General features: G+C 54.6%; 1 protein-coding gene across 3 annotated transcripts; it reads left to right on the top strand.

Annotated features, from left to right (window-relative positions):
* The first annotated feature begins 273 nt into the window (after window positions 1-273).
* On the top strand, window positions 274-26,776 carry KIAA0513 (KIAA0513 ortholog). 3 transcript variants are annotated; one of them, XM_072934251.1, is made up of 13 exons: window positions 9,662-9,913; window positions 15,429-15,909; window positions 17,269-17,368; window positions 17,743-17,816; window positions 18,258-18,328; window positions 18,810-19,017; window positions 19,417-19,457; window positions 19,912-19,990; window positions 20,434-20,511; window positions 21,996-22,025; window positions 24,374-24,454; window positions 24,714-24,808; window positions 24,918-26,776. In XM_072934251.1, exons 2-13 carry the CDS (start codon window positions 15,572-15,574, stop codon window positions 24,965-24,967), a joined length of 1,245 nt encoding a protein of 414 aa, XP_072790352.1. In that variant the 5' UTR covers window positions 9,662-9,913; window positions 15,429-15,571; the 3' UTR covers window positions 24,968-26,776. The 3 variants fall into 3 exon arrangements, with proteins under 3 accessions (XP_072790354.1, XP_072790352.1, XP_072790353.1); XM_072934253.1 differs by lacking the exons at window positions 9,662-9,913; window positions 21,996-22,025 and adding an exon at window positions 274-400; XM_072934252.1 differs by lacking the exon at window positions 21,996-22,025.
* The last annotated feature ends 1,086 nt before the right edge of the window (window positions 26,777-27,862 follow it).

Raw genomic sequence — 27,862 nt, 5'->3', positions numbered from 1 at the left:
CCCTCTCCAGCTCTCCTGGATCCCCTTCAGGCCCTGCAAGAGGCTCTAACTCCTCCCTGCAGCTTTCTCTAGGAGCCAGGCTAGGGTGATTCTGCAGCTTGAACCAGCACTGCCTCAGTTTCCCCCAAAATCATCCCTCCCGATGAGTTTGGCAGGGAGGGAAGGGTCTCTGCAGGGCTGGCTGCTCTCCCACAGCTCCCTGTGACAGAGGGGCCAAAAATAGAACCTTTCCCGGGAGAGGAATGACACTTTTCCTGACACCCTGCAATAGCCTTGAGACTGCCAACGTGGTGATAAGCAGTTGTTTGCCTGTGCTCTGGAGCAAACGTGGTTTATCTCTTCCTTGTTCCAGCCCTGCAGGAAAAACCCCGCGATTTAACTGCTGTGGGACACCCCCCAGGTCTGTATTTGATTATTTCTCTCTCTTTTGCATCAGAGCAGCAGCACTTGGAGATTGGACTGGAATTCCCAAACCTGGCAGGGCTCAGGGCCCTGTGTGCTCTTGGATTAAAAACCAGAAGCAGGAGGTGCAGGGGAGCACTGCAGGATTTGGGGGGATGAGCTGAGGGGATGCAGGGGAGCACTGCAGGATTTTTGAGGAATGAGCTGAGGGGATGCAGGGGAGCACTGCAGGATTTGGGGGGATGAGCTGAGGGGATGTGATTCCTGAATTAAAGGTGATTTGGGGGCTGGGAAGGCAGGGAGGTGAGTGCCCATCCGGCGCTTTTCCGGCAGGAGGAAACGCTCACAGCCGCCTGTGCAAACAAGAGGCCCCGAGGAGGAAACACATCAGGCTGGGGAAAATCCTGATCTCCTCTGCAAAGCTCTGAGAGAGGATTAAATCCCAGAGAAAAGTGGGGATCCCCCCTCCCTCTGCTGCCCTGCCCCAAATCCTGGGTTGGGGTGAGGTGATGCAGGAGAAAACCTCGCTGAGACCCTTCATCAAACACTGATCTTCCATGGGAAGTGGATTTGAGGCATTTTTTAGCCAGCAGCTCCTGGGGGTGTGTCGTGATTTGACACTGGCACAATGCCGGCGCCCCCATGAAAATGCAACTTTTTAATTGAATGCTGTGAAATGTGATTGAGAACAGGGCAAAGCAGGCTTAAGCTTAATAACAAAGAAAAAAAAACTTTATTAAATTACTATTACTATAAAAGGAAAAAAAAAAAAGAAAAACACACATAAAATCTAAAAGGAAAATATTTTGAAATATTTTTCTTCCTACCACACAACTCTACCAAACCCAGGCAGGGGGATGTCTCACTTTGGTGGTCTCAGCCTCTTGCAGCCCCAGCCCTGCCCAGGTCCAGCTGAGCTTTTCCCTCCACCAAACTCCTCCAATCCCCCCCTTTGCCTCCACCTTCCCTGGGGCACAGTGGGTACAAGCAGAGGCTTTTCCCAGCTCCAGCCCATCTCCGGGAAGCAGGATGACATTAAATCCGAAACAAATTACCTTGTGCATTCGAGTGAGGCTGCTGGGATGCGTTTTCCTTCCCTAACGATGGAGGCGGTGGGAATTGCAGCACCATTAATTCCTCTTTTTGCCTCCTGCGACTTGTCAGAGCCTCTCCCCCGTGCCTGGTAAGTGCCTCCTCCTCTCCCTCCGATGCTCTGCTGCGCCTCTGGAATCTTCTGGGCACCCCCAGCGCTGAAATTCCAGCCTGGGAATGCTGTGGGGAGAAGCCCGGAGCTGCGGGATGCAGCAGGGAGCACAGGGAGGGTCCCCCCAAACCCAGCAGGAACCCCACAGCGTTTCCTCCTGGTTTGGAACTTTTTGGGGTTTGTGCTGTAGGGTGAGGGGATGGGGGCAGCTGCCAGGCTCCAAAGCTGTTCCAGCCTGGAGGAAAATGAGCCGTGCTGCCGGTTCTTGGAACTGCTCAGAGGACAATAAAGGTTATGAAATGGCAGGGAGAAATAAAGCTGCGTTTTCCCCACTTTTCCCACATTTTCTCCCCCTGGCTGTGCTGCAGCAGGAGATGGGGACTGGGAGCAGCTGCCTCGGGGCATCCCAGAGCTTCTGGATTTGGGATGGGGGATTACTGGGGTTACCCCTCCAGCATTTCAGAGTCCCAGCCACAGATCGGGCACCTCCAGGCCTGACTTGACTCAAGGACAGATGAAACGGGTTGGAAAGTTGGAAAACTTGTTGGAGTTTGGAAATTTTTGGCTTTTTTTTGGGGGCCAAAAGTTGGAAAACTTGTTGGAGTTTGGAAATTTTTGGCTTTTTTTGGGGCAAAAGTTGGAAAACTTGTTGGAGTTTGGAAATTTTTGGCTTTTTTTGGGGCAAAAGTTGGAAAACTTGTTGGAGTTTGGAAATTTTTGGCTTTTTTTGGGGGCAAAAGTTGGAAAACTTGTTGGAGTTTGGAAATTTTTGGGTTTTTTTGGGGTGGTGAGGAGGGTGAACCTGCGGGTCAGTGCCCAAAGTGTGGCTCTCGTGAGATCCCAAATTGTGGCATCGGTGCTGCTCCCCCCCGGAGGCTCATCCAGGGCACCGTGTGACACATCCGTGCCCTGGATTGTCCCTCCAGTGCCTGGATCCTGCTCTGACAGATGCTGCAGTGGCAGCTGCTGCCTCCACAGATGATTTGTGAATTCCTGCTTGGGCTGTGTGGGTTTAAACACAGATCCAGGATCACTGCTGGGGCTGGAAGGGAAATAACAACACACAAAGCATCTCCAGAGAGCCCAGGGGCCTGCCCAGGGAAGCAGCTTGGGAGAGTAAAATCAGAGAATCGTGGAATTGTTTGGGTTAAAAGGGACCTCAAAGAGCATCTTGTTGCACCCCACAGCTCAAAATGAGCTTGGTTTGGGTAGATTTGGTGTGTGTTAAAAAAGAGTCACTTGGGGTGACTGGCACTGACATTCCATCCCATTCCATCCCATCCTATCCCTCTGGAAGGAGCACAGCCCCCAGAGAGCTGCAGGACCTGAGCTGAGGCTCCCTCCATGCCTGGAGGGAATTCAGTCACTCTTCTATTGGAAATGCAGGTGAAGCTGGTGGGAGGAAATGCTGATGTCTGACTCCAGCTCAGAAGGCTGAATGATTTCTTTACTATAACTATACTATAATACATTAATATGCTGTTTAAAGCACTGAAACTACAAACCTACTTTTTCTAACTATCATATCTAACTCCTCACAACTCCTGACCCTCTCTGAGTCCAGCCCCAGGTTGGTTGGATTGGCCATCAGGCTCAAACAATCCTCACCAGAACCCAACCAAGCAACACCCCAGGGAAACAATTCTCCAAACACATTCCACATGGGAAAAACAAGGAGCAGAAATAGAAATTGTTTCCTCTTTCATTTCTCTCTGTGTTGCTCTGTGAAAAATCCTGAGGGAGAGAAGAATGTGCTGCCACACTCTTCTTATTCTTGGTGATTTGCTGGTGAATTTGGAAGAGGGATGGGGTTCCCAGGGGATGGCTTCAAGGTGGGCTGGAACAAGACCTAGGCCAATGGGGTCACAGACACCTGATGCTTTAGGGGAGGGTTACAGGTGTGGGATGAACTGGACATTTTGGGGGATGAGATCCAACAGTCCATTTGACTTTTGGACCCCTCTGTAGGTAAGGGAATTGTCCAGCCAGCAGGAGGGATTGTTTTTATCCTGTGCTATTGTGAATCTTCCCCAGGTCCATGTGGGCTTGCAGAGCCCTGAGGATGTTCCTGAACTGAGTTGGATGGATCCAAACAAGATCCAGGCTTTATTTGGAGGGGAAGCAGAGAGAAAGGAGCCCCGTTCCTGCAGCTCCAGCCTGTGCCAGCCTGGCCACCTGTGTTTCCCTTTATAAACACGTTCAGCTTTCCTTTTTAGGAAAGATAAAACAGGTTTCCCTCTCCGTGGCACGACTTTCCTGCAGATTCCAGGGAGACTGAGGGTAATTATAAGGCTTTCATCCTCCTGGCTGAATGTCTGAGCTGCTCTGACACACGTGTGGTGGCAGATGTTGGCCAGACAAGAGGACCCTGAGGACACACAGGGAGGGTTTTCTCCTCCCTGAAGGAAACTCAGCACCACAGAGGCGTGTGGCTGTGGCAGCCTGTGGCAAACCCACAGGTTTGTGTCCTCCTAATGTGGGATCCATCTGTGGGATGGCCTCAGGGCGGGCAGAGCGTTCCCAGCCCTGAGCTGTGGTGGGGAATGTGGCCCTGGCATCTTCTGTGGGAATAACACACCAACCAAACGTGGTTTGGGGCTGGTTTCCTGACCTGGATCCCAGCTGGGATGTTATGGGGGAAGCTGGAGGTCAGAGCAGGGTTTATCTCCCCCCAGCTCTTCCCTTGTGTTGGGATAAGGTGGAGAAAAGTGGTTTAAAGCACGGGAATCCAGGCAAGGAGCACTGCTGGCTGTGGCACGCTGGCACAGAGGGAGGTGTCCCATGCCCCTGTGACACACAGGGGACGTGGAGCTGGCATTGCAGTGCAGCCTGTCACCCTGATCCTTAAGATTTTCTAAAACCTTCTGAGTTTACATTCTGTTAGAAAACTTTCCCACACAATTTCTATAAACAACATCTTGTTTTGCATTCCTTCATGGGAGTAGAGAAACGTAATATACTAGTGGTTTATCCAATGTCTTTGTAGGGGTGGCCCATTCACTCTCCAATCCACTGTCACCTTTGGAAAAGTATAAAAGCTGGAGACAGAAAATAAACCTTCTTCTTTACCTTGCAAATAGCAGGTGGCTCAGGTTGTGCTTTCACGTGTCCTATAACAACACAGCCCTGTCCCCAAACACCTCCACCCACGAGGAGAAGGAAGTTCTGGTGACTTCTGCATCAGAGCTTCCACCAGGGCTGAGAAAAGACCAGGATTTTTGTTGGAATCTGTGGTATTGATGATTCTGAGATTGTAGAAAGTCTCTGTCTGTCAGCCCCGCTGCCAAAGCAGAAGCCATAATTGGTCTGTGCTGGTTTCAAGGTTGTTTATTCTGTTTATCTCTAACATGTTCTGCTGCCCTGCCGCAGCTCTGTCCTGCAGGGCAGCGTGTGGGGCTCTGCCCTCAGTGGGATGGTACAAACATTAAATACCACAAACTACCTGTGCTGGATTTACAATAACGTGCCAATATCTGTCACCTACGTTGGACAGTGTGTCCCCAGCCTGAACCAACAGAAAAATGCCAACACCGCAGTGAAACATGGAGGGCATGAAGAAGGAGAAAAAGGACAAGACACACCCAATTTCCTCCATCTTGTCCCCTTTGGACCCTTCATCTAGAATCCTAAAATTTTACTTTTGCACCCGTGCCACACTTAATTATTACTTATATCAAACACTCAGAGCTGGTAATTGATCCTGTAAGATTGAAAACTCTTTTCCATGGGTAGAGATCACAGCCAGTGTCTGTGGGGGCTCTGTCCAGGGGGGTTCTGACCCCTGCCAGGGTCCCAGGGCAGCCAGAGGGAAGCTCTGGATTCCCACAGATTTTCCCAACTGTTGAGCAAACAAGGGTGTTCAATATGGGAGGCTCCAACTTAATGCCATAAGCAAGATTGGATTAGGAGGGATTTGCAGAGGGTCAGTCTGGAGGAGCGGCTTATTTAGGTTTTGAGCAGCTGTGTCACAACCATCCGTGGTGTGGCAACGCTCGCTTGCGCTGTGCTGCTGTCGGGTGCTGGGTTTGGGGGCCCGGGGAGCAGCTCCTGGGCTGGGAGAGGGCTCTGGAGCATCCATCAGCACCAGGAACCGGCATCTTCCTTCTCTTGGGAGGCTGAGCCAAACCCTTGAGCCCCTGAGGTGGTGGAGGGTGAGTTTTTTTGGGGGGGGGCTTGGGTGGTTTCCTACTGGGGGTCTTTGGTATGCAAATTAATGAATTAATTCATCCTGGTGCAAGTGGCTCGGTGCTGTTGAAGCCTCTTCTTGTCCCTGTCCCTCTCCAGGTGTTTTGGCTCTGGTGGCACAGCCCTGCCCAGAGGAGCTGCCCCTCTTTTGGCATGGCCTGTGGTGTTACAGGGCCTGGGATTTGGGGTTTTTATCAGAGCTTTGGGGTTTTTATCAGAGCTTTGGGAGTTTTATCAGAGCTTTGGGGTTTTTATCAAAGCTGTTGTCTCGGCAGGACTCTGACACCTCTGTGTGACCAGGGACAGGAGCTGGGTGACTGGAGCCAGGCCAGGGCAGGTTCAGGTGGATCTCACGGATCCCCCAGAGGTGCTGGCACTGCCCAGGCTCCCCAGGGCATGGGCACAGCCCGAGGCTGACAGAGTTCCAGGGGTTTTTGGGCACTCCCAGGCACAGGGTGGGGTTGTTGGGGTGTCTGGGCAGGGCCACACAGGCGCTGGACGATCCCTGTGGGTCATTTCCAGCTCAGGACATTCTGTGACTCCGGGATCCTTCTGCCATCAAATCCCGGCTCCTTCCTGGGGCTGCCAGCTCCTGCCCTGGCCCTTGGGCCAGATCCTGCTGCTCAGGGCTGTGAGGCAAAAAATTACCCAATTCTTCAGTAACTTCCACAAAATTTGCTTCCCCTGAGTTGATGGGGGTGTCGCCCTGTGTCTTACGGAGGTGTCACCCTGATGGGGACATCACCCTGTCCCTGATGGGGGTGTCATCCATTCCATGATGGGGGTGTCACCCTGGTGGGGGTGTCACCCTGTCCCTGATGAGAATGTCACCCTGTAACACATCACCTTGGGTGTGCCTTGTCCTTTTTCTCCTTCTTCATGCCCTCCATGTTTCACTGTGGTGTTGGCATTTTTCTGTTGGTTCAGGCTGGGGACACACTGTCCAACGTAGGTGACAGATATTGGCACGTGATTGTAAATCCAGCACAGGTAGTTTGTGGTATTTAATGTTTGTACCATCCCACTGAGGGCAGAGCCCCACACGCTGCCCTGCAGGACAGAGCTGCGGCAGGGCAGCAGAACATGTTAGAGATAAACAGAATAAACAACCCTGAAACCAGCACAGACCAATTATGGCTTCTGCTTTGGGAGTGGGGCTGACAGACAGAGACTTTCTACAATCTCGGAATCACCAATAGCACAGATTCCAACACTTGGGAAGTCTTGGGTGTCTCCTGAGGGTGCTGGAGGGTCAATAACCCAACCTGAGCCTGGGTTCTGCTCCTTGGCCGCTCCCAGCCGTGGCAGGCAGGGGATGGATGCTCTCCCCTCTCCCTTGGGCCTCTCCTCTCCTTGCTAAGGTGAAGAATTCCCGGGCAGGATTGTGAGCTGAGGTGGAGGAGGCCCAAAACTTCATGGAACCATGGAATTTTAGGTTTGGGTTGGAAGGGACCTTAAAGCTGTCCCATTCCACCCCCTGCCATGGGCAGGAACACCTTCCACTATCCCAGGCTGCTCCAAGGCCTGTCCAGCCTGGCCTGGAACATCTCCAGGTGTCAGGAACGTGGCTATTCCCAGAATTTCCACCTGTTCCAAAGCCAGGCTCAGGAGCAGAACAAACAGATAAACCCAAGCAAACAAAGACCAGGCATCCAGGTGCAAACCCAACCAACAAGAGCTGGCGAGGGGGAGGCACCAAAATCCCCCCACGATGTCCTGTCCGAACTGGGAGCTGGGGGCTGGTTTTGCCATGTCACCTGCAATTCCTGAAGTCTGCCTTAATTAGTAATCACCCCGGGCAGACAGTCAATTAGGGATGCTCGTGGCTTTGTGCTGAGCTCAAGGGCTGTGTCACAGGAGCTGCTGCCTCCCTGGGCTGATGATGACGGGTGTGGGGACAAGGAGCAGTTTGGCACTAATTACCATCCTCGGAGCTCTCCTGATGAGGATGCTCCGGGCAGGAGTGACTCACCCATCTCCCTCACTCCTGCCTGCCTCCAGAGCACTGATTTTGATTTCCACACACCCGAGGCTTGGCATTCTTTCCCAGGGGTGCCCTTGAGCAGCAGCACTCAGCTCTGGCCAGGCTGTGCCAGGGCTGCTGCATTTCCCACCCCAGCTCTGTTTCACTGGGATCACACAATTTGCTGCTCAGTGGCATCTCCAGAGGGGGAGGACGTGGCTCTGAGTGGGTTTTGCTCTTCCTGGGGATCCGAGGAGGACTGCTCCTGCCTCCCTGTGCTTGGGGGATGCTCTGAAGCACAGAAAAGGGCTCTGCTCAGGGTTGGGGTGATGCTGGGGCAGGGGGGATAAGCAGCACCAGGGATTCTCTGCTGATATGGGCGTTTCCAGCCTCCTCTCCCCATCAGGGACTGTTGCTCCCCCAAATCCTCTCAGAGGGAGCCCCCCTGGGTTAATGCAGGCAGTGCCAGGGTCATTTTGGGAGGGCTGAGGTGGCACAGGCTGGTGAGGGCAGAGCTGGAGGCCTTGGTGGCCTCCTCTCCAAGCTGGATTGTGTCTCTTTGTATCAGGGACTCCCCGTTGTTGAGAGCACCCCAAAATTGCCTGTCCCAGGACATCCCTCCCAGGGGGCTCAGCCTTTCCCTGTTTCCCATCTCGTGCCATGAAACCCCTGGAGTTTTTCTGCCGAGGGTCAGGGGAGGTGCCAGATGCCAGCACTGCCCTGTGGGCAGCAATTCCCCCGAGCTTTGTCCCTGTCCTGCTGCTGCTCCCACCCAGTTCCTTCCTCCTCCCCACTGGGGCTTCCCCTCTCTGCTCTCACCTGACACTTTTCCCCACCTGGGGAGGAGCAGGGCAGATAATTCCCAGTCCTCGGGGGGCTGAGTGCTGGGGAGGCCTAAAAACCAGCTAAAGGTGAGGAAAAAGGGCTGAAGAATCCCCCTTTGATGGGGATCCTGCTTATTTTTGTTTAATATTCCAGGTGTTGAAGTGCTTGGACAAGGAGTTTTGGGCTGGAGAATCCCCCTTTTATGGCAGCCCCAGCTTATTTTAGTTAATATTTAGGATATCTGCATGTGCAGGTAGTTAGGCTGGTTTGGGCTGGAGAATCTCTCTTTAATGGGGATCCCACCTTATTTTAGTTAATATTTGGGATATCTGCATGTGCCAGGACCTAGGCTGGTTTGGACAGGAGAATTTGTCTTTGATGTGAATGATGCCTCATTTTGCTTAATATCCCAAATTTCAGGGTGCACGGGGGCTTGGACAGGCTGCTGTGGGCTGGAAAATCCTCCTTTTCTGGGAAGTCCACCTCATTCTGGTTAATATTTGGGACATCTGCATGTGCCAGGACCTAGGCTGGTTTGGACAGGAGAATCCCTCTTTGATGTGAATGATGTCTAATTTTACTTAATATCCCAGATTTTGGGGTGCTCAGCTGCTTGGATGGACTCTTTTGGGCTGGAGAATCCCTCTTTGATGCGAATGATGCCTAATTTTGCTCATTATCCCAGATTTTGGGGTGCTCAGCTGCTTGGATGGGCTGTTTTGGGCTGGAGAATCCCTCTTTGATGTGAATGATGCCTAATTTTGCTCAATATCCCAGATTTCGGGGTGCTCGGCTGCTTGGATGGGCTGTTTTGGGCTGGAGAATCCCTCTTTGATGGGGACCTCACCTTATTTCACTTGATAATTCAGACACCTGCACATGCAGAGAATTAAGATTATTTGATCCCCCTTTTGATGGGGGACCCCACATCATTTTGGTCGATATTTTGGACATTTGCCCGTGCAGCTACTTCATTTTTCTTCATCTTCCTCAACACGAGGCACACCGGGGCCGGTTTTGGGGGGGTGATGCCCTGCGTGGGAATCCCTGGCGGGGTGAAACGCCGGCTCTGTGCCACGGGGAAGGTTCTGGGGAGGCACCGGAGCGCGTCCGGGTGGCACCGGGAGCTTTTCCCGGTCCCTCTCCCGGCGCTGTGCGCGCAGCCGCGCGTGGGCACCGCGGAGCTCCGCACGGAGGGAGGGAAGGAGGGGAGGAAGGAGGGGAGGAAGGACGGAGAACAGCGTCCCCACGCCGCCTCCATCGCCTTTTCCCCGCCGTGTTGGCCACCCCCGGGCCGGATGCTGCTGGGGCAGCGGCGAGTCGAGGTGCTGCAGGTAAAAGGAGAGGAGGAGGGAGGATGAGGATGAGGATGAGGATGGCGCGGTGACCCCACTCGGGGACAGGCCTGGGCTTGGATGGGGTTTAATCACTCGTCTGTCCCCGTATTCTGCCAGCAGGGAGGTGACACCCCGCCTTTTTTTTTTTTTTTTTTTTTCCAGCTGGCTTTAAGCTCAGCACGTCCAGGGGGATGCAGCCATCCCCTCCCCGAGAAGGGTCCCCGCGTCCTCCCAGGCTCCAGCACCCAAAGCTGCATCCAGCAGGGGCTGGAAGCGGCATTTCCCGTGGGAATGGGGAGCTGAGGGTACTCGGGGCATGGAAACACCCACCCCCCATCCCCATCCCCCCGCTTGTGCTTTTTGAGGGGCTCACTTCCAAAATCCAGCCTGGTACGGCCCCCAGGGGAAGGAATTTTTGCCAGGTAAAAATGGGAATTGCCATTTTTTTGCCATTGCCCCGTTTTGGGGCTCCCTGGGGATGTGGGGGTGCGGGAGCTGTGCCGCTGGGAAGGAGAAAGGAGAAAGCGCTGCTCGCCACAAAAGCTCGGGTCTATTCAAGAGACATTTAATTCTCCTCGCAAGCGCAGGCGAACGGGGAGCTGCCATCTGGTGTCTGATGGCAACGGGGAAAAGGATCTCCGGGAAGCAGGGCAAGCTGGGAGCTCGGATTCCCGGGAAATGGCTCCGCTTTTAGGGCTGGGGGATGGTTTTGTGGGTGCTCCGTGGGACCTAAAGCCGGGCTTGGCAAGGGGAAGGATCCACCTGGAAGGCAGCGCTGGGGCTGAGAGGGGAGGTGATGCTGGGGAATAGATCCTCCAGTCCTACACATATCACACGCCAAAAATCCTCCCTGGTCAGGATTGGGATCCCGCTGGGGGTCAGGATGGGCTGGGAGCTGACCCTGGCATGCACCGAGTGCGGGCGGTCTCTGTCCCACCCGTGCCAGCCCAGCTGGGCTCTCAGGCACCCCCATGGCACCCAGGGGATTATTTTAGGAAGTTGCAGGGCTGTAGGGCACAGCCTCCCCCATAAAACCGTGTCCCGACCCCGGGAGCAGAACGGGCGAAGCCAGCGAGGAGCAGTTCTGGCTCTCCAAAATCCCAGGATAGGTTTAAACGAGGAGGTTTGTGTGTTTAAATCCGGTGCGGTGCTTGGGAGGGGGTGGGGGGGAAAATACCTAAATCCGAGCGGTACCTCCGGATTTAGGATGAGTTTTGGGATCTGGCACCGAACGGGTCTGCAGCCCTGAGCCGTGACCCTGTGCCGGCGTGTTCTGCCCGGGGGAGGGACACAAGGGAACAAGACTGACCAGTTCCCGAGGAGGAAACAGCCTGTTCCCTCAGGCACAGGGAGTTTTCCTTGGCACGCACTCAGCCGTGCCCAGGGTGCCCCTGTGACAGACCCGTGGGTGCGGTGGCTGCGTGGTGTCCCCGGGCAGTGCCAGCACCAGGAGCTGGTGGCACTCCCGGGTCAGACCCGTGCCAGGGCACTGCAAGCCCCCCGGGGTGAACGGGACACGGGAGGATTTCCACGGAGGGCCGCAGCGTGGAGAAGTGCCAGCGCTGAGCAGCGGCGCTTTGCCAACCCCTGAGCAGCCGTGACTCCCTGTGAGTGTCCCAAAAATCCCTCCCGGCGTGTCCCCCTCCATCGGGGCTGCCTCCTTTGCATGTGGCAGCAGTGCTCTGACCCCTTTCCTGCAGGCTGGGAAGGATTTGTCCCCTGGCACAGCTGGCAGAGGGGCGAGGGATGTGCTGGAATTGAGCACAGGGCACAAACCCTGCCAGGGCCAGGTGCTGCCCACCCACCTCAGCATCCCTCACCCCCGTACAGCAGGGGATGCAGGCAGCCCTTGGCACAGAAGCAGTGCCAGGGCTCTCTGCAGAGCTCTGCCTCTGCCCAAAGGAGCAGAGTTGTCCCCTCTGGGCTGCCAAGACAAATCCTGCAAGAACATCAGTTGTGGCTCTTCTCCTTTCCCGGAGCTGAGTGTTCCCAGGGGCTCTCGGAGCTGCTGCACTCCGTGTCTGGGTGCCAGGCTGCAGGGATGAGGCCAAGAGGAGCAGCCAGAGGTTTCTGTGCTTTAATTACAGTTTTTAGTCACCCCTGACAGCTCCAGGCTGGAGCACAGTCTCCATGTGGGATGCAGCGAGTGTGGGTTGGGGCAGTGTCACCGTGTGGGAGTCACCCACAGCCCGAGCTGATAACAGGGATTATGAGTTTGTCACCCAGCTCTGGGGACAGGCTGGGAGCAGAGCCTTGGGTTGGAGAGAGAGGAGAGCTGGGACACAGCTTGGCCAAATCCTGCTCCCCACTGGGATTTCCATTGTGGCAAACTGGGATTGGATCCCACTGCCAGGTGTGAATCGACCTGACCTCAGCACCGACACACCTGGAAAAATCCCCGAGGGAAAACTCCGTGCAGGGCTTAGGGACGCTGGGAGATCCAGCCAGGAATGCTGGATTCAAGGGCAGGTCAGGGATAAAAGCTGCTTGCACACATGTGCAGCTATAGGGGAATCATTCACATCTACCCCAGCTTTTCTTTTTAGTAAAAACAGGCATTTTTCCGAAGTTTCAGGGCACCACAGGTTTCCTGTGGCGTTCCCACGTGTGCCTTCAGCACATTCATGCCTTTTATTCCTGGGCTGGGGTCTCCACGTGTCTGGTGGAGCTTCATGGTTAAAGTCAGCCCAGGAGCTGCTGAATTTCACGATGATGTTGTACCAAGGCTCCCCAGCAGCCTGAAAGTCCCTGTTTATTCCAGAACCCTCATTTTCTCCCAGACTTGACCCAGCCAGGAATGGGACCCCCTGGGCTGTGCCTGGGCACTGGTGGGATGTACTGATGGTTGTGAGTGGAAGGTGCCAGTTGTGGGATTCAGGCTCTTATTTTGGCTACTCCTTCCCTGGGTTTGTTCTGCTGGAGCAATGAGGAGGTTGTGGTGTGGGGACAGGGCTGGTTTTGCAGCTGGTTTTGGGTTTGAAGCTCTTCTGGGCTCCGTGCTGAGAACTTTTGGAGGTGCCTGGAGAGCTTGGGCACCCCCAGCAGCTGCCAACACCTTGGGACACCTTTGGTGGCCTTCACTCAAGGGCAGGGCTTTACCATGAGCTGGTCAGTGAGGGATTAAATCTTTTCCATCCCCCTGTGAGCAGGATGCATTCCCTGGGGCTCCTGGGCTGAGCTCCAAGTCCTCCTTCCCATGTACCAGGGCCTCACCACCCTCATGGGTAAAAATTCCTTCCCAATGTCCCATCTAACCGTGTCCTCTGGCAGTGGGAAGCCGTTCCCTGTGTCCTGTCACTCCATGCCTTTATCCAAAGTCCCTCTGCAGCTCTCCTGGAGCCCCTTTAGGTACTGGAAGGGGTTCTGAGGGCTCCCTGGAACCTTTTCTCCATCAGTGCCAAAAAGGACTTTGCAACTGCTGTGGGAGTGGGGAGGGATGGATGGATGGATGGATGATGGATGATGGATGGATGGATGGATGATGGATGGATGGATGGATGATGGATGGATGGATGGATGGATGGATGGATGATGGATGGATGGATGGATGGATGGATGGATGGATGGATGGATGGATGATGGATGGATGGATGGATGATGGATGGATGGATGGATGGATGGATGGATGGATGGATGGATGGATGGATGGATGGATGGAGTCCCTGCAGCTGGAGGGGTGGTTTGGGATGGGTCACACTGCCAGGGGCACAGAGCCAGGCTGCAGCTGATCCCCATGGGAACACTGCCAGTCCCTGCTGTGCTGCAGCCTTGGGCTGCTCCTGTCCCAGGAGCCAAACTCTGCCCAGCTCCTGGATCCAAATTCTCCTCAGCTCCTGGATCCAAATTCTCCTCAGCTCCTGGATCCAAACTCTGCCCAGCTCCTGGATCCAAACTCTGCCCAGCTCCTGGATCCAAACTCTCCTCAGCTCCTGGATCTCAGCAGTGTCCCTGCAGCTCCTGGGAGCCAGCCTGAGGTGTGTGCCAGGGGCTTGAGGTGTGTGCCAGGGGCTCAGTGTGAGGGAGGCTGGCACAGCAGGCTGCCAGCAATGGTGGCTGCAGGGTTCTGCCACCCCAGGTGACTTTTCTCTCTGTCCCTGCTGTCCCTGGGGGCAGTGTCCCAGCCACTCAAGGAGTTGTGTTTCTCTCGCTGTCCGGTGCCCCAAAGGGTCCCTGGAGGAGAGGAGGAGGAGGAGGAGGAGGAGGAGGAGGGGGATGCTGCTGAAGAGTGGCTGCTCCTGCAGCCCAGGGTTGTTTTCCCACTGTGCTGTGCTTGGTGAAACACGTCAGATTTGGTTTCAGCTCGAACTCCTGTTTGTCTGATGAAGTGGACATCGATCCTTTGGGGGATTTTTGCTCTGGGGGTGCTTGCCTGTGTCCTGGGATCAGTTCCCTGGAATGCAGTGGGGCTGTGTCAGTGCTGGCCTGGGTTTGTCACTGTTACCTGTCACCTGTGCTGCTGTCCCTGCTCCTGTCCCACCTGTGCCCGATGCTGCAGTGTGTGCTGGGTTGCAGACACTACAATTAGACCCTCCAGGGGCAGCTTCAGGGCGGCCCTGTCATTGCCTCTTTTGCTGCAGCACTGTCAGGAATGGACATGTGCCAGAGCATCCCAGTCCATCCCCATCCCTGTGCTCCCTGTACCTCCTTTGCAGGACCTTTGCAATCTGGGGTGCCAAAACCCCTTAATTGCAGTCCAGAGCTCTGTGTCCTCACCCCATTGCAGTTCCTGTCGTGTCCAGCATCCCCTTCCCATTCCCAGCTAAGTCCTGTGTTAAACTCCAGGATGCTCCACCCCGGAGACGATCCCATTTCCAAACGGGGTCAGTTTTTCCCCAATGCCTATTACCTATATTAAATGGTGCTTTTCTATCTTTTATATGGTACATTACGTGTTACATGGGTACAGTTTTTCCCCAATGCCTATTACCTATATTAAATGGTGCTTTTCTATCTTTTATATGGTACATTACGTGTTACATGGTTACAGTTTTTCCCCAATGCCTATTACCTATATTAAATGGTGCTTTTCTATCTTTTATATGGTACATTACGTGTTACATGGTTACAGTTTTTCCCCAATGCCCATTACCTATATTAAATGGTGCTTTTCTACTCTAAACCAATCTGTGAGTGCCAACATCACCCAGAACATGGAGGTAAGGAAGAAGAAAGAGGGAGGACAGGACAGGCCCAAATCCCTCCATCTTAAAACCTCTGACCCTCATGTACAAAACCAAAACCCCCTGTACAGCACTCAAAAATTCTTCCCTCTACTTTGTGACTACTTCTACTATAATATCTAAACTTTTGTGACTTCTTGTTCTTCCTGCAAGGTTGGTAAATCATTCCATGGCTCAAACCCAAAATCACAGCTGTTTCCAGCTGCCTGCCAGGGTCTCAAATGCTTCTGACCTGGACCCGGAACATCCAAAAATGTCTGAAGGACATTTTGAGTTCTGGCAGTGGTTCCCTGGGGTCCTGTCCTCACTTTTGTCCTCCTTGTGTCTTTCAGATGTCCTGTGCTAGCCTGTGCCCGCCCAGGAGGTCCTGCCTGCCTTAGCCAGTGTCCTGCCAGCGATGGCCTCAACGCCCCAGTGAGGCGCAAAAGGACGAGGAGCGAGTGTCCCCAACAGTGCCACATCCCCTGGGAGAGCCATGGAGGCCCCTCTGGACGTGCCCGTGGGGAACCTCATTGACTTTGACAGCGAAACACCCACCGGTGACCCCTCAGAGCCCGCTCCTCCCGCCGCTCCCAGCGACAGCGGCCACCTTGGGGACACAGGGGAGGTGGCTGCGGAGGAGAGCGATGCCACCGAGTCAGCAGACAGCGAGAATGACATGGGGGACTCCCCCCAGCACTGGGGTGGCTACCGCCGCTCCTCCTCCAACGAGTCCTTCTCCTCCAGCCAGAGCACGGAGTCGGCGCGGGACGAGGCCGCGGCCGAGCGCCGGGAGTTCATGCGGAGTTACGTGGAGAAGATCTTCACCGGGGGGTGAGCGAGCAGGGCCAGGGTCACCCCACGGGATGGGCGTGGATCTGGCTGCTTTCCCGCTCCGGGAGCAGCAATTTGTGTCCTTCCCCTCCACGCCGTTGGCGCTGAGCGGGATGTGGCTTTTGCCTCGTGCTCCTCTCCTGGCCGCAACTTCCACCCTCAGCTTCCCTCCCTTCTTCTCTGTCGCCATTCCCGTGCCAGGGGCTCGCTGTCCCCATCTCCTGTCCCCACTGATGCTCGTGGGGATGCCAGCAGTGCCCAGGGATGCTGAGGCAGCCCCTGGATGTGCCCCAGCCCTGCATCCCCCAGCTCCCTCCGCGGCTCCGTGTCAGGCTGGATGCAGCAAACGGAGCGTGAGGAGCAGCAGCAGGGCTTGGTTGTGCTCTGGGGCTCCGTGCCTGTCCCTGGAGCTCAGTTTCTGCTCATGTTGTCCTTGGCTCTTCCCTTCTCCCTCTGCCTTTGGTTTCCCTCCCGGGAATACTGGAATTCTCTTCCTAGGGAGGTGGTGGAATCACCATCTCTGGATGTGTTTAAAAAAAGACTGGATTTGGCACTTGGTGCTATGGTCTGGTTGTGGTGTTAGGGCACAGGTTGGACTTGATGATCTTAGAGGTCTCTTCCAACCTCATTATTCTGTGATTCTGTGAAGGAGGAAGAAAAGAGCAGCACGAGGTGAGGTGAGACAGAGTCACAATTTAACAGGGTAAAAATCCATTTAGATTTAAGTAAAATGTGCCACTTTAAGCTTGCTAAATATGCTGTTTAGTCTAGTAACTGCAGCACTAACAACTACCCTAGCTAAGGAGAAAAAAATGCAGATTTTCACACTAAAAAAATAAGAAATAAAAAAACTCCTCGAACCCGGAAACAGAAAAGGCAAAATGACCCAAGAGTTCTTTCTGTACTTTCTAACAAAAACTAAATACAAGTATAACTAGCTGTAAGTGTATCACAAAATCAGCAAAATAAATATTCATTAACCTATTATAAAATTCTATGCATATAGAAATTAATAAGACTAATAAAAAATGATCAAGAGTTCTCAGAAGTGCGCGTGTCCATTGAAGGACAATAAGTCCCCACGTACATCCAACGCTATAAATAAACATACCCATTCCCTACAAATCTTTATTAAAATTGTAGGTTTTAAATTTTTAAATTTAATTTAAATTAAAATTGAAGGTTTAATTTTTCATCCACGTTTCAGAGGGATGACAAAATGGAAGCTGCTCCCCTCCTCTTCCTCTGCCTTCCTCCAGCACCTGCACCAGGATGCTGATGCCAAGAGGGATGCTGGGGGGTGCAGCACACGTCCTTGGCTGTAATGATGTTTTTTTTTTTAATTTTTCCCTGTTGCAGAGAGGATTTGGAGCAAGAGGAGAAGGCCAGGTTTGGGGAGCTGTGCAGCGGCGAGAACGGGAAGGGCAGGGAGTGGTTTGCGAGATACGTCAGCGCCCAGGTAAGGGGAGAGGCAGGGAGGCAGAAGGGATCCTGCATGGGTTTTGGAACTGCCTCAGGCCAGGGGGATTTATTTATATCCCAGAGAAGTATTTTTGGAAGGAAGGAACTCGAGAAAAGCGAGGAACCACAGCAGAAGGAGATACAGGAGCCAATAAATGCATGACGTGGGAGAGAATTCACTCGTTTTATTTAGAATTAAATCCCACCAGCACTCAGACACATCCTATTCCCTAAAAAAATAAAAAAACAAACCCAGACAGGCAGAGTGCTGTGTCTGAGGGGAGTCCCAGCCATGAATGAGGGCTCTTTTCCCCCTGCCCGTGGTGGGGTTCTGGGGGTTCCTGTGCTGAGCCCTGGGCTCTGTCCCCGCAGCGCTGCAACTCCAAGTGTGTCTCGGAGCAGACCTTCTACCGCCTGATGCAGTCCTTCGCCCTCGTGCTCTTTGAGTAAGTCCTGGGGGCACCCAGGGGCTTTGTGGGACCCCCCAAAAGGCCCTGAGGGCACAGCTGGGGCTGGGCTCCTGTTACAGTGCGCTCAAGCTATACCTTTCCCCTTTCCCCGAGACCCCTATAACTCTAGTTAAATAAGCCTGGTCTCCTGCTTCCAGCCCCAACAAAGTTAGCAGAGAGCCAAAAAGCCCTCCCTGTCCAAAGCCTGGATAAACCCCTAACATTTCCTGTTCATTCTCTTTACCCTAAACATCACAAAATAAAAAGAGCTGAACAACTACATCAAAATAAGAGCCTCTTTTAGAAATCTTTACCTATCTCCCTAATGTTCCTCTCCCTCAAAGCCTCAAATCTCTAAGCTAACCTAATAATTTAAAAACAAAAAAAACCCCAACAACCATCAGGCTCCCATCACAGGGTGTTCTCCCTCTGTGTCAGGTGTCACCAGATGGATGATTTCAGCCCTGCCAAGAACCTCATGACCATGTGTTTCACCTATTACTACATAGGTAAGGGAACCTGTGCCCCTGGGGAGGCTCTGCTGGTGCTGGGGGCTGGTGTGAAATGTGTCCTGTGCATGGGAAAGGTGTTGGAGGGGTGCCCCAGGTGGAACAGAGCCCAAAATCCATGCAAAGCTGGCAGAACTCCTCGCTGGGGTGCTGATGCTGCTTTGTCCTCGCTTCCAGCCAGGAATATTTGTGTGTGACAACCCCCAGGTGACCCCAGCCCCTGGGGGTGGGATGTGAACACCCCAGCCCAGAAGCACCTTGGTTTATTGCTCGGTGTGCAATGGCTGCTCCTCCACGGGGAGTTGGATTTTCTACCCAAAATGGGAGTGGGGAGGATAAAAATAAAAACCTGCAGGAGCTGGGATGGGATCCTGGGTGTTTCCATCTCCTGGTGGTGCATGGTGGGGCTGGATGCAGGTCCCCAGCAGCTGGCAGCACTCAGGGCTGTGAGCCCACTGAGCTGCTGGCACATTTTCCCCAGGGAAACCTCACGCCCTGCCCTCGGAGGCCAAGGAGAAACCCACGGGCAGCATCGACTCCTACCTGAAGTCAGCCAACACCTGGCTGGCCGAGAAGAAGGACATTGCTGAGAGGCTGCTGAAAAACACCTCGGCCAAGACAGAGAACGTCAAGGGCTTCTTTGGGGGCCTGGAGACCAAACTGAAGGGTCCTGGCAGCAGAAAGAGCGAGTGGGTGCCCCTCCCACGGGTGGGCAGGGGGGCTGGGCAGGCACCCGTGTCACGACCAAGCCAGGGCTGTGTGGCCACCATGGGGCTGCCATGGCCACCAGAGCCTGGTCCCTTTAGGCACTGTCACCTCATGGTCTGGCAGTCCTGTTTCCCTCAGCCACTGTCCCAATTTCTCCTGATTTGTCTCAAAACTGGGACAGCCATGGAGCTACGTGGTTGCAAGCTGGTGATCTGCATCGTCTCTGAACTGAGGGGAGGGATGTCACTGTTTCACTGTCTCTTTGTCACCTTTCTGTCCCTGGGGATGGTGGCATGGGATCAGGGGGTCTTTCAAATGAAGGGCCATGGGCTGCTGCTGCACAGGATTTTTGGAGCTGACATTGATTTCTTGTGCCACAGCGAAGGTGAAGACAAACCAAAGGAGAGGCTGAAGAAGACAGGTGAGTGCAGCCAGCACAGCTGAAATAAGAATGGCCAAGGCACCCCTGGGGAAGGAGAGAGGGTTGGAAATGCTGGAATTCCTTGGGGCTGGGTTTGAAATTCCAATTCAAGGATCTTGTCCTCGGTGTCACAGGCTGCAGAGGTTTGGGCACTCACTGCCTCTGGGCTTTGGTGGTGCACCAGTCTCCCCCAGCACCTGTGTGTGCTCTCAAAGCAGTGGTCCAGTCCTTCCAGGATCCTCCTGGGACACCCCTGCCTTCATCAGGGCTGATCCCTGCCCTGCAAGGGCACTCAGAGCTCCTCTTCCCCTTGCTGTGGATGTGTAGAGGACACGTTTGGTTTGCAATCCATCCCGGCTGCTCAGCCACCGGGCTGGGAGTGGGCACGAAATCCACACGTGGGTGGGAAGGTGGGAGTCCCCAAGTGCTGGTGTGTGACTGTGTGTTCCCACAGTGTCCCTGCAGAGCCCAGAGGAGGAGAAGAAAGGGGAGAAGATCTACCTGTACATGCACCTCAAGCAGCAGCCCATCTGGTAAAGCCCCTGGGCGAGTGGGCTCCTGCCTGGGGAGGGGTTTGTCCTGCTGGCCACATGTCCCCAGATGTTCAAAAGTGCCCCAGATGTTGACAAGTGCCCCTTTGGCGTGTCCCTTGTGCTCATGGCAGCCACCAAAGGGCTGGTCCAGAAATCTGCCAGGTTTGTTTGACCCACCCTGAGCCTTGGGAGGGCTGAGGGACAGGCTGGGCGAGATTGTGGAATGCTGGAATGGTTTGGGTGGGAAGAGACCTTAAATCCCATCCCATTCCACCCCTGCCATGGCAGGGACACCTTCCAGTATCCCAGATTGCTCCAAGCCTCAGTGTCCAGACTGGCCTTGGACACTTCCAGCAGGGATCCAGGGGCAGCCACAGCTGCTCTGGGAGCTCTGTGGTTCCAAATTATAAAATCCCAACTGGCCGTTCCCAACTTTTTTGCAGGCACAACCTCCGCTTCTGGAACGCCGCCTTCTTCGACGCCGTGCACTGCGAGCGCAGGAAGAGGTCCCCCACCACCAGGTAGGACCCGTCCCTGTGGGAAAAGGAGACTCTGTGTCCCCTCCAACCCCTCAGGGAGCTGCTCCCAAGAGCCCTGAGCTTGTCCAGCCCTGGGGAAATGCTCTGCTTTCCATCCCACACTGGAATCCTGCCGGGAGCACTGGCTGTGCTGGTGAGATCTGCAGCCTGGCGGGGGTTTGGGAGCAGGAAGGGTTTCTTCTTCTTGTGCAGCGTTTTTGGAGGAACCAAACCCTAGAGATGTGGCCAGAAATCCCAGCCAGGGCTCAGGCTGTTGGTGCTGGGTTTGCCAGCGGGTCTGGGAGGTGCTCGGTGCAGCCATCAGGTGGGTGGCGTGGATGGAGGGGATGTCCCAGCTGTCCCCAGGGGGGACAACCCGCAGCCAGCAAGGAGAGAAGCTGGGAATGGTGGCACTGCCAGCCCCAAAAATTGGGATAAACCTGCCAGAGAAGGGGCTGCTCGTGTCGGGGGTGCAGAAGTGGGGGGACACTCACCAAGCTTGTGCCCATCTCTTGCTGCACCCCGGAGCTGTGTGAGGGCTCCAGCTGCTCCCTCCTCTCCTGGCAGCAGTTTCCCACTCCCAGCCAGCCCCTCTCACTGTCTGTGCAGTGCCTGAGGCCCTGAGCTCTCCTTGGAGCCCTTGAGCCACCTCTTTTTTGGAACAGCCAGCCCCTCTGTGTCCCCCACACACCCCGAGCTGAGCCGCAGCAGCCCTGGCTCGCACCCTGGGGTGCTGTGCCAGGCTCAGCTCTCGATCAATCCCTGTTTTCCCCTTTATTGCTTTCCTTTTTTTCTCTCCCAAGCAAGCACGGGAAGAGCCTCTTGAGCAGCAGAGTAACCAGAGCTGCATTTGCTTTGATTAAGCCCCAAATTAGCAGCAGCAAATGCCTCACAAGGACAGACGCCACCGGCAGCTGCTCCCTGCTCCCGGTGCCTTTCCCAATTAATCTGATGGCTGAGCCTGCCTGGGCTGCAGGAGCAAGCCTGGCTAACAAAGGAGCTTTGGGAGCTGCAGCCTGGAGTACCCTGAGCGTTTCGGGGGGCTGGGAGGTGGTGGTGACCCCCCGAGCCCTCTGCAGAGGAGGCAGAATCCTTACAGTGAGCTGGGATGCTGGGCTGGGGATTGAAATCCCCGCAGGGAGCACATGGCTGGGGCTGGGTTTGGAATTCCAGGTCTGTCCTTGGCCATGGCAGATGCCCAGAAGGTCTGTGGGGATGGGGATGAGGCCATCTCTGTGATGGGGTGCCCAGGACATCTCTGGGGTGGCCGGGCTTTGACCTTTAGGATTTTCCTCTTCTGGGTGGGGAGGGCAGGGGAGGGGGGGAAGGAATCAGAACTAAACTCCTCTTTTTCTCTCTCTTTCCTCTCTCTCTGCCTCTAACAACCTTCTTCCATCTCTTCCTCTCTCCGTTCCCCTCCATCCCCGTGTCTTGCATGATCTTTTCACGTGCCACTTTTGTCGGCCCCGTTTCTGCCGCCGCTCCAGAGGGAACCCTGGGGAGGAAGAGGAGAAGAGGTGTGTCTGTCCCTGTCCTTCCTTAGTGCCCACAGGCTGAGGGTGCTCACTTCAGCTCCAGCTCCTGCCCTGGGGAGGGGGGGAAGTGCTCTGGGGGGCTCTGCAAGGCCCTTTCTCCATGCAGGAGGAGCAGCTGCCGGAGGTTTGAGCACGAGCATCACCCTCCCAAAGGGCCTGAGGGGGTTAGATTGGCTCTTCTTTCATGTGGTTCTTACAAAGGAGCCTGAACGGTTTCAAGCTGTGATATTTCGCTGGGAACATCCCTCTGGGCAGGTTTTGGGCACGAACTGAGTCTCTTTGTGTAGAAAGCATACCCCTCTGCTGTCCTTCCTGCTTGCTCCTGGCTTCTGCTGCCACTTAGAGGTGCTGGGGATCCTTTGCCAGCTGGAAAAGCGGCTCCTTTTCCATTTTTAATGCACTTTTCTGCTGCCATCCCTTAACAAGATTAAAATTGCAAATGGAGGGCTGCATGTCACAGCTGGGAGCGTGTCCTTGGGGCCAGGAGCTGGGAACAGTCACTGTGAGTGTGGGATCTGGGAGCAACTCCCTCCAGGTGATGGCATTAGCAAGAGGATGAGGAATTTTGGAAGCCTGGCAGTGAATTTTCTGTGTGGCTGAGGAATGTCCTGGCTGAGGGATGGTGTAAATGTCACTGCTGGGGTTTGCTGTGAGGGGGAAACGCTGCTGCTGCTGCTGCTGGAAGAGGAAAGAGTGGATGGAGAGTTCTCAGCACATCCAGGCACAGCAAGGCTTCCCTGGATACCCCAAAATACAACCCCACAGCCCGGGGGGGGTTCCTCACTGCTGGGCCTGTCCTGCTGGGCCAGTGTGAAGATCAAAGGCTTCGAGTGGAGCCACATGTGGGTTTTCTCCCTTCCCAGGCATGTTATTCCCCTGTAATAAGCCAGAAACACGGCCAAATTTTGGGGGGGGGGGGCACTTTGAAAATGTTTTTTCTCCCTTCTTCCTCCCCTCCAAAACATAAAAAGGCAGGAAAGAAGGAGTTACAAACATGCTTCTTCTGTAAGTGAGCCAGTGGGGTCTGTGAAGTTTTGCTTCCAGATTTCAAAGCCCCTTAATTAAATTCTTCCCCTCTCATTTCAGCCTCTGCATTTGGCTGTGGGTTTTATTTGCTTTCCTAAGCTTTATCTGAGAGAAATTACACCTTCTTTTCTTTAAAAAAAAATTTTAAAATCCCATTAAAGGCGTTGTGTGCATTTGCAGAGCCCTGTAAGCAAGGAGCTGGTGGCTGCAGGCTCAGCTCAGCAGCTCTGCACATTGGGGTGGGGGGGATTTAGTGGGGACTGGCTCCCTTGGTGGGGTCAGCCTGGCTGAGCACCCATCCTCTTCCAGATCCAGCCACACCGGGGCTGAGCCACCCTCACCGAATTTTGGGTGAGATCCCCTCTAGCCCAGATTCCCCCCAGCACAGCTCCCCCCTCCTGCTTGCTATTCTGGCCAGCTCCAAGTGTCCGTTCTTCTCCTGGTGTCCTCCTCTTCCTTCTCCTCCATTTTTCTTCTGCCTATCCCTGTTTTTCCTGGCTTTTCCTCCTCTTATCCTTGGCTGTAACCTCAGCTGGTTCTCGGGAAGGGGCTGGCTTCACCGTGGAGCTGCAGTTTCCCTGGCATGCATGCCCTGAGCCCTGCTGCCACCACCCCAGTGACATCCCTGTGGCACAGGCTTTATTCCCGGGGTGGGGACTGTGCCTAGAGCTGGTTGCAAACACCCAGAGCTTAAACCCCTCCATCCCTGAAGGCGATGCTGCAGCTGCAGGGAGCCAGAGTGGAGCTGGGGCACCCTCAGGGCACCGCTGGCATTTTGGCCCATGGGGAGGGGTGTGGGAGCTCCCGCCCTGTCTGAGGGGGAGGTATGTTTGGGGAACACCTTGGTTGGGATTTGGGGAGTTGGAACCTTGCAGCAGATGAGGGACAGGTGCCTGGTGTCCCCCTGTCACCCTCTGAGGTTGGGGGGCTCCAGCAGAGCCCTGCTGGCTTGGCCATCCCCTGCTTCCTCCTCGTGCCCACGGTGGCACTGAAGGTGAGCTCCGTGCTGGAGGGATCGATGCTATTTGTAGCTCTTAATCAGGGCCTTTCCAGGCAAAGCCAAGCTTGAACGAGGTTTTTCCTGGGGCATCTCTTGCTTTGCCCCAGGGCAAGAGCTGTGCAGATGGATCCATGCTGTGAGCTCATCCATCACCCACGAGCTCTCTCGGTGCCTTCCTGTCCTCCAAGGGCCTCTCTGTGCCCTCCTGTCCTCCAGCAACGTGGCCCAGGGTGGGAGGAAGCAGACAGGGGGTCCTGAGGTGACAGTGGTGACAGAGGGTGCCAGACTGGCTTGTTCCTCACAGGGAGAAGTGGTGCCACATGACGCAGGAGGAGCGCGACGACAGCCTGCGCTTCAACGAGAACATCACCTTCGGGCAGCTGGGGTGAGCAGGGCACGGGGACTGCCCCCCTGGGGCCACCTCCCAGCTGTCCCCCCACTGGGGACATCCCTTATGGTGCAGAGGATCTTTGCTGCTTCCCCCTGGGACCTGCTCCTGCCCCTTCTGTTGGATACCCAAAGGGACCGAGCTGAGCATCATCCCAGCGCCCGCTGCAAGGGGCTGTGGGGAGGGAGAGGAAGGTGGGAGGAAGAAGGGGCAGCCTGGCCATTCTCTCACCCAGAGCATCTCTGTCCTCCCTCAGCACCTTCATCCACAACATGCTGGCCTTTGGCCTCAACAAGAAGCTCTGCAGTGACTTCCTGAAGAAGCAGGCGACCATCGGCAACTTGGATGAAGGTGGGGAGAGCCCGGGGGATGTGCAGCCCCTTTCTGGGATTCCGGGGGGCTGGAGCGTGGATGGGGCGGTTCAGCAGCCTCCCTGAGCCCTTCTCTCTCTCCTCCCCAGAGCAATACAAGCTGCTCAGTGACCACATCGAGCAGATGGCCACGGAGTAGCCGCCTGGCCGGCACACGGCGCGGAGAGACGGCGGCTGGGCAGGTGGGGAGGGAGAGGAACCCACCTCCGGGGCTACCTGAGACTGAAGCTGGGCTACCTACGAACCAAACCACACCCACGAGCTGCAAGAAAACCTGCATGATCCATCAAACTCCAGAGCTGCCCCAGGGCAGCCTGTAGCCATAGGAGCCAACCAGCCCCCGCCCTCGCCAGACCCTCCCGCCTCTGTTGTCGGAGTAGACAGTCCCAAAAGTGAATTGGGTTGGTTAAAAAGCAAACCAAAACACCAGGGGAAAGCAGGAAGAGCGTGGCTGTGCAGCCCCCAGGTGCTGTGGCTGCAGCCCCTCTGTGATGAGGTGTCTGGTGGTAAATCCAGAGGGATCCAAGGCTGCCTTTCCCTGCTGGAGTCCCCTCGCTGATGCTGGGGCTGCACCAGGGATGCAGGAGGTGATGGCAGGAGCAGAGCCAGGAGCTGGGGCTGCACCCAGCCACCACTCAGGTTCTGTGGTGTCTCCAGGGGTGTCACCACTGGCTGGGGACACAGGCAGAGGACAGAGGTGGGGCTGGCAAAGTGCTGCTGCCACCCTCCTTGGGAGCTGGAGGGAAATCCTTCCCTTGGGAAGCCTTCGCTGTGCTGCCCGTGGGGGTTTGTACCTCTGGGCAAAGGGACAGCAGTTTGCTCCATGTCATTAGCCTGCATCAGTAGGAACAAAGCCATGGCCTTGGGCAGGACTGCAGGCAGAGGCAGAGGAGCTCTGCTTGGCTTGGGAGGAGATGACAAAAGACCTCATCCCTCTCCCTGCTGCCCTGTCAGTGTTGGGATGCTGCTGGATTGTGACATTTCCCAAAGCCTCCTGGCGTCCTGTGGCAGCAGATTAATTGTCCTCCTTCCCCAGGCTGCTCCTCTCTGCCCCCTCCTTCTCCAGCTGCTCATCCATCAAACCTGAAACAGCCCTGTGGAAAGGACATCTCCTGCTCTGCTCCAGGGCCAGCAGCTCTGTTTTATCCCTTGGACCTTGGCAGGGTGTTTGAGAGAGGCTGGGGACACGGGGATGTGGCTGGGGACACGGGGACATCGCTGGGGACATCACTGCTCCCCTCTGCAAGCAGCAGCCCACAGGGGCAGAACCCCCCAGCCCTGCACAGCCAAAGGTCCAACAGAGTCTAACCCTCAAAAAAATCACCCCGAAACACCTGAGTCCAGGTTTCAATCAATCCATTTTCCCTGTGCTGCCAGCTGTATCCCACAGGAAATAGCATAAAAGGATATTTTTTCCATGCAGCTCTTGGCTTCTGGTGTCATTTCCAAGCATCAAAGTGATGCTTTTACCTAAGCTGGGCTTCCCTTGCTGCTGGGGATGGGATCCATGCTGGCTTTTGGAGGAAGGACAAATCCAGCACCAATTTCTCCTTGGCCATTCCCAAACCTGGGCAGAGTTATTGGAGAAGGGTTTTTTTTTGGGGTGATGTTGGTCCCTCATCCCAATAAACACCTTCCTGCTGGATAAAATGTGCTGCACCATGAGCAGCTCAGCATCCTGGAGCATCCCATCCCCATGGCCTTCCCTGTCTCTGTCTCCACTCAGGTCTTTCCCAAATCCTCCTTCATGTCTTTATTATTAATATTATTTTTCCAACATGAAAAGAAATGTTCAGCGCTGAAGTATATATATTATTTGCATGTGTATTTTTCTATAAAAATGATTAAAATCCAATAAAAAATAGCCATAAACCCTCCTCGACCGGGAACGTGTGAAGGATGGGATGTGTGAGAGAGAGAGATTGGAATAAATTATCTTAGAAATTAATATTTTTGCTCAGTTATTGTTGTGTGTTTTAAGCAGATGGATTTTCTCCATTTCTGCCTGTTGGACCTCAGTGGTCCCTGGTGCCTCCACCAGCTTCTCCCTTTAGATAATCTATTTTTTAATAGAGAAAAACTGTTGTACCTTTTACAGTGATGTTCACATTTGCCCTGGAGCCAGAGAGGCACTTGAAGGAGATTTCATTTTTATTTTCTTTTCCCTCGTGCTTTCCATCTCTGCCAGTGGCCTCGGAGCTGATGGCAGAGCTGGGATCCTGCTCTGGCCTCAGGACATTTGATTTCTGTGTATTTAAAAATCAATTACTGGGTATTATCTTATTAAAAAGCAAAGATGTTCCCTTAGGTTAGCAGGCTGGGAATGTCACATTCCACCCAGGATTCAGAGTCCACGTCCCCTCAGGTCTCTGTATGACCAAGCTGAGCCTATTCCTTGTCCTGCAGGGCTGGTTTCTCTCTTGGTAGCCCCACATCTCTCTTGGTAGCCACATTTCTCTTAGGAAGGAGTTTTCCCTGCTCCTTGTTTTGATTTAATTACCCCCATGCAGGAGGGAAACCCACCAGCCCCAAAACTTGGATGTTTTCCCTGGGTGTGGATGCTCAGCTGTGGGAAACGAGCCTGGGATCAATTTTGTTCCCTCCACCCGCTGAATTCCTTATTACCCGGCTGTGCCTGATAAGTTTGTGTGCATAGGAAAGGTGGGGTTTATTCCTGGGGTGTTTGCCCGGCTCCAGGTGCCCTTTGCAGTGGGTGGCACCTCCCTGTTCCTGGTTCTGCTGGCTGGGTGCTTAGAAAGGTTTTGTGGCAAGCTGCAGGGGCACTTTGGGAATGACATCTGGGGCTGCTCCATCCCATCCTGGAGCTGGGAGATCTCCCTGTCCTGCTCCTCGGGTTAAAAAGTGGTGCCACCTCACCCAGGAGGGTCATTGGTGCAGCTGGGACCTGCCCTGGTGTAAATCCCTGCAGGTGGGGCAGAGCAGGGGGAGGTACTGGATGGCACAGGCACAGCCTGTCCCCTGTCCCCCTTCCCTGCCAGTGGTAATCACACCACACAGCAGGGGAAACAGGACA

Source organism: Taeniopygia guttata, chromosome 11 (genome assembly GCF_048771995.1).
Source record: "Taeniopygia guttata chromosome 11, bTaeGut7.mat, whole genome shotgun sequence".
In the NCBI taxonomy this organism is placed as follows: Eukaryota; Metazoa; Chordata; class Aves; order Passeriformes; family Estrildidae; genus Taeniopygia; species Taeniopygia guttata.
The sequence above is the reverse complement of the archived record's forward strand: the minus strand, read 5'-3'. Positions and strand labels throughout refer to the sequence as shown.

Bases quoted from the DNA above. Each gene is read 5' to 3' on its own strand.
- KIAA0513 (XM_072934251.1), top strand. From the start codon at position 15,572: ATGGAGGCCCCTCTGGACGTGCCCGTGGGGAACCTCATTGACTTTGAC. The intron at 17,817-18,257 runs GTAAGTCCTGGG...CCTCTGTGTCAG, and splicing joins TTCGCCCTCGTGCTCTTTGA to GTGTCACCAGATGGATGATT. The intron at 20,512-21,995 runs GTAGGACCCGTC...CCGCCGCTCCAG, and splicing joins AAGAGGTCCCCCACCACCAG to AGGGAACCCTGGGGAGGAAG.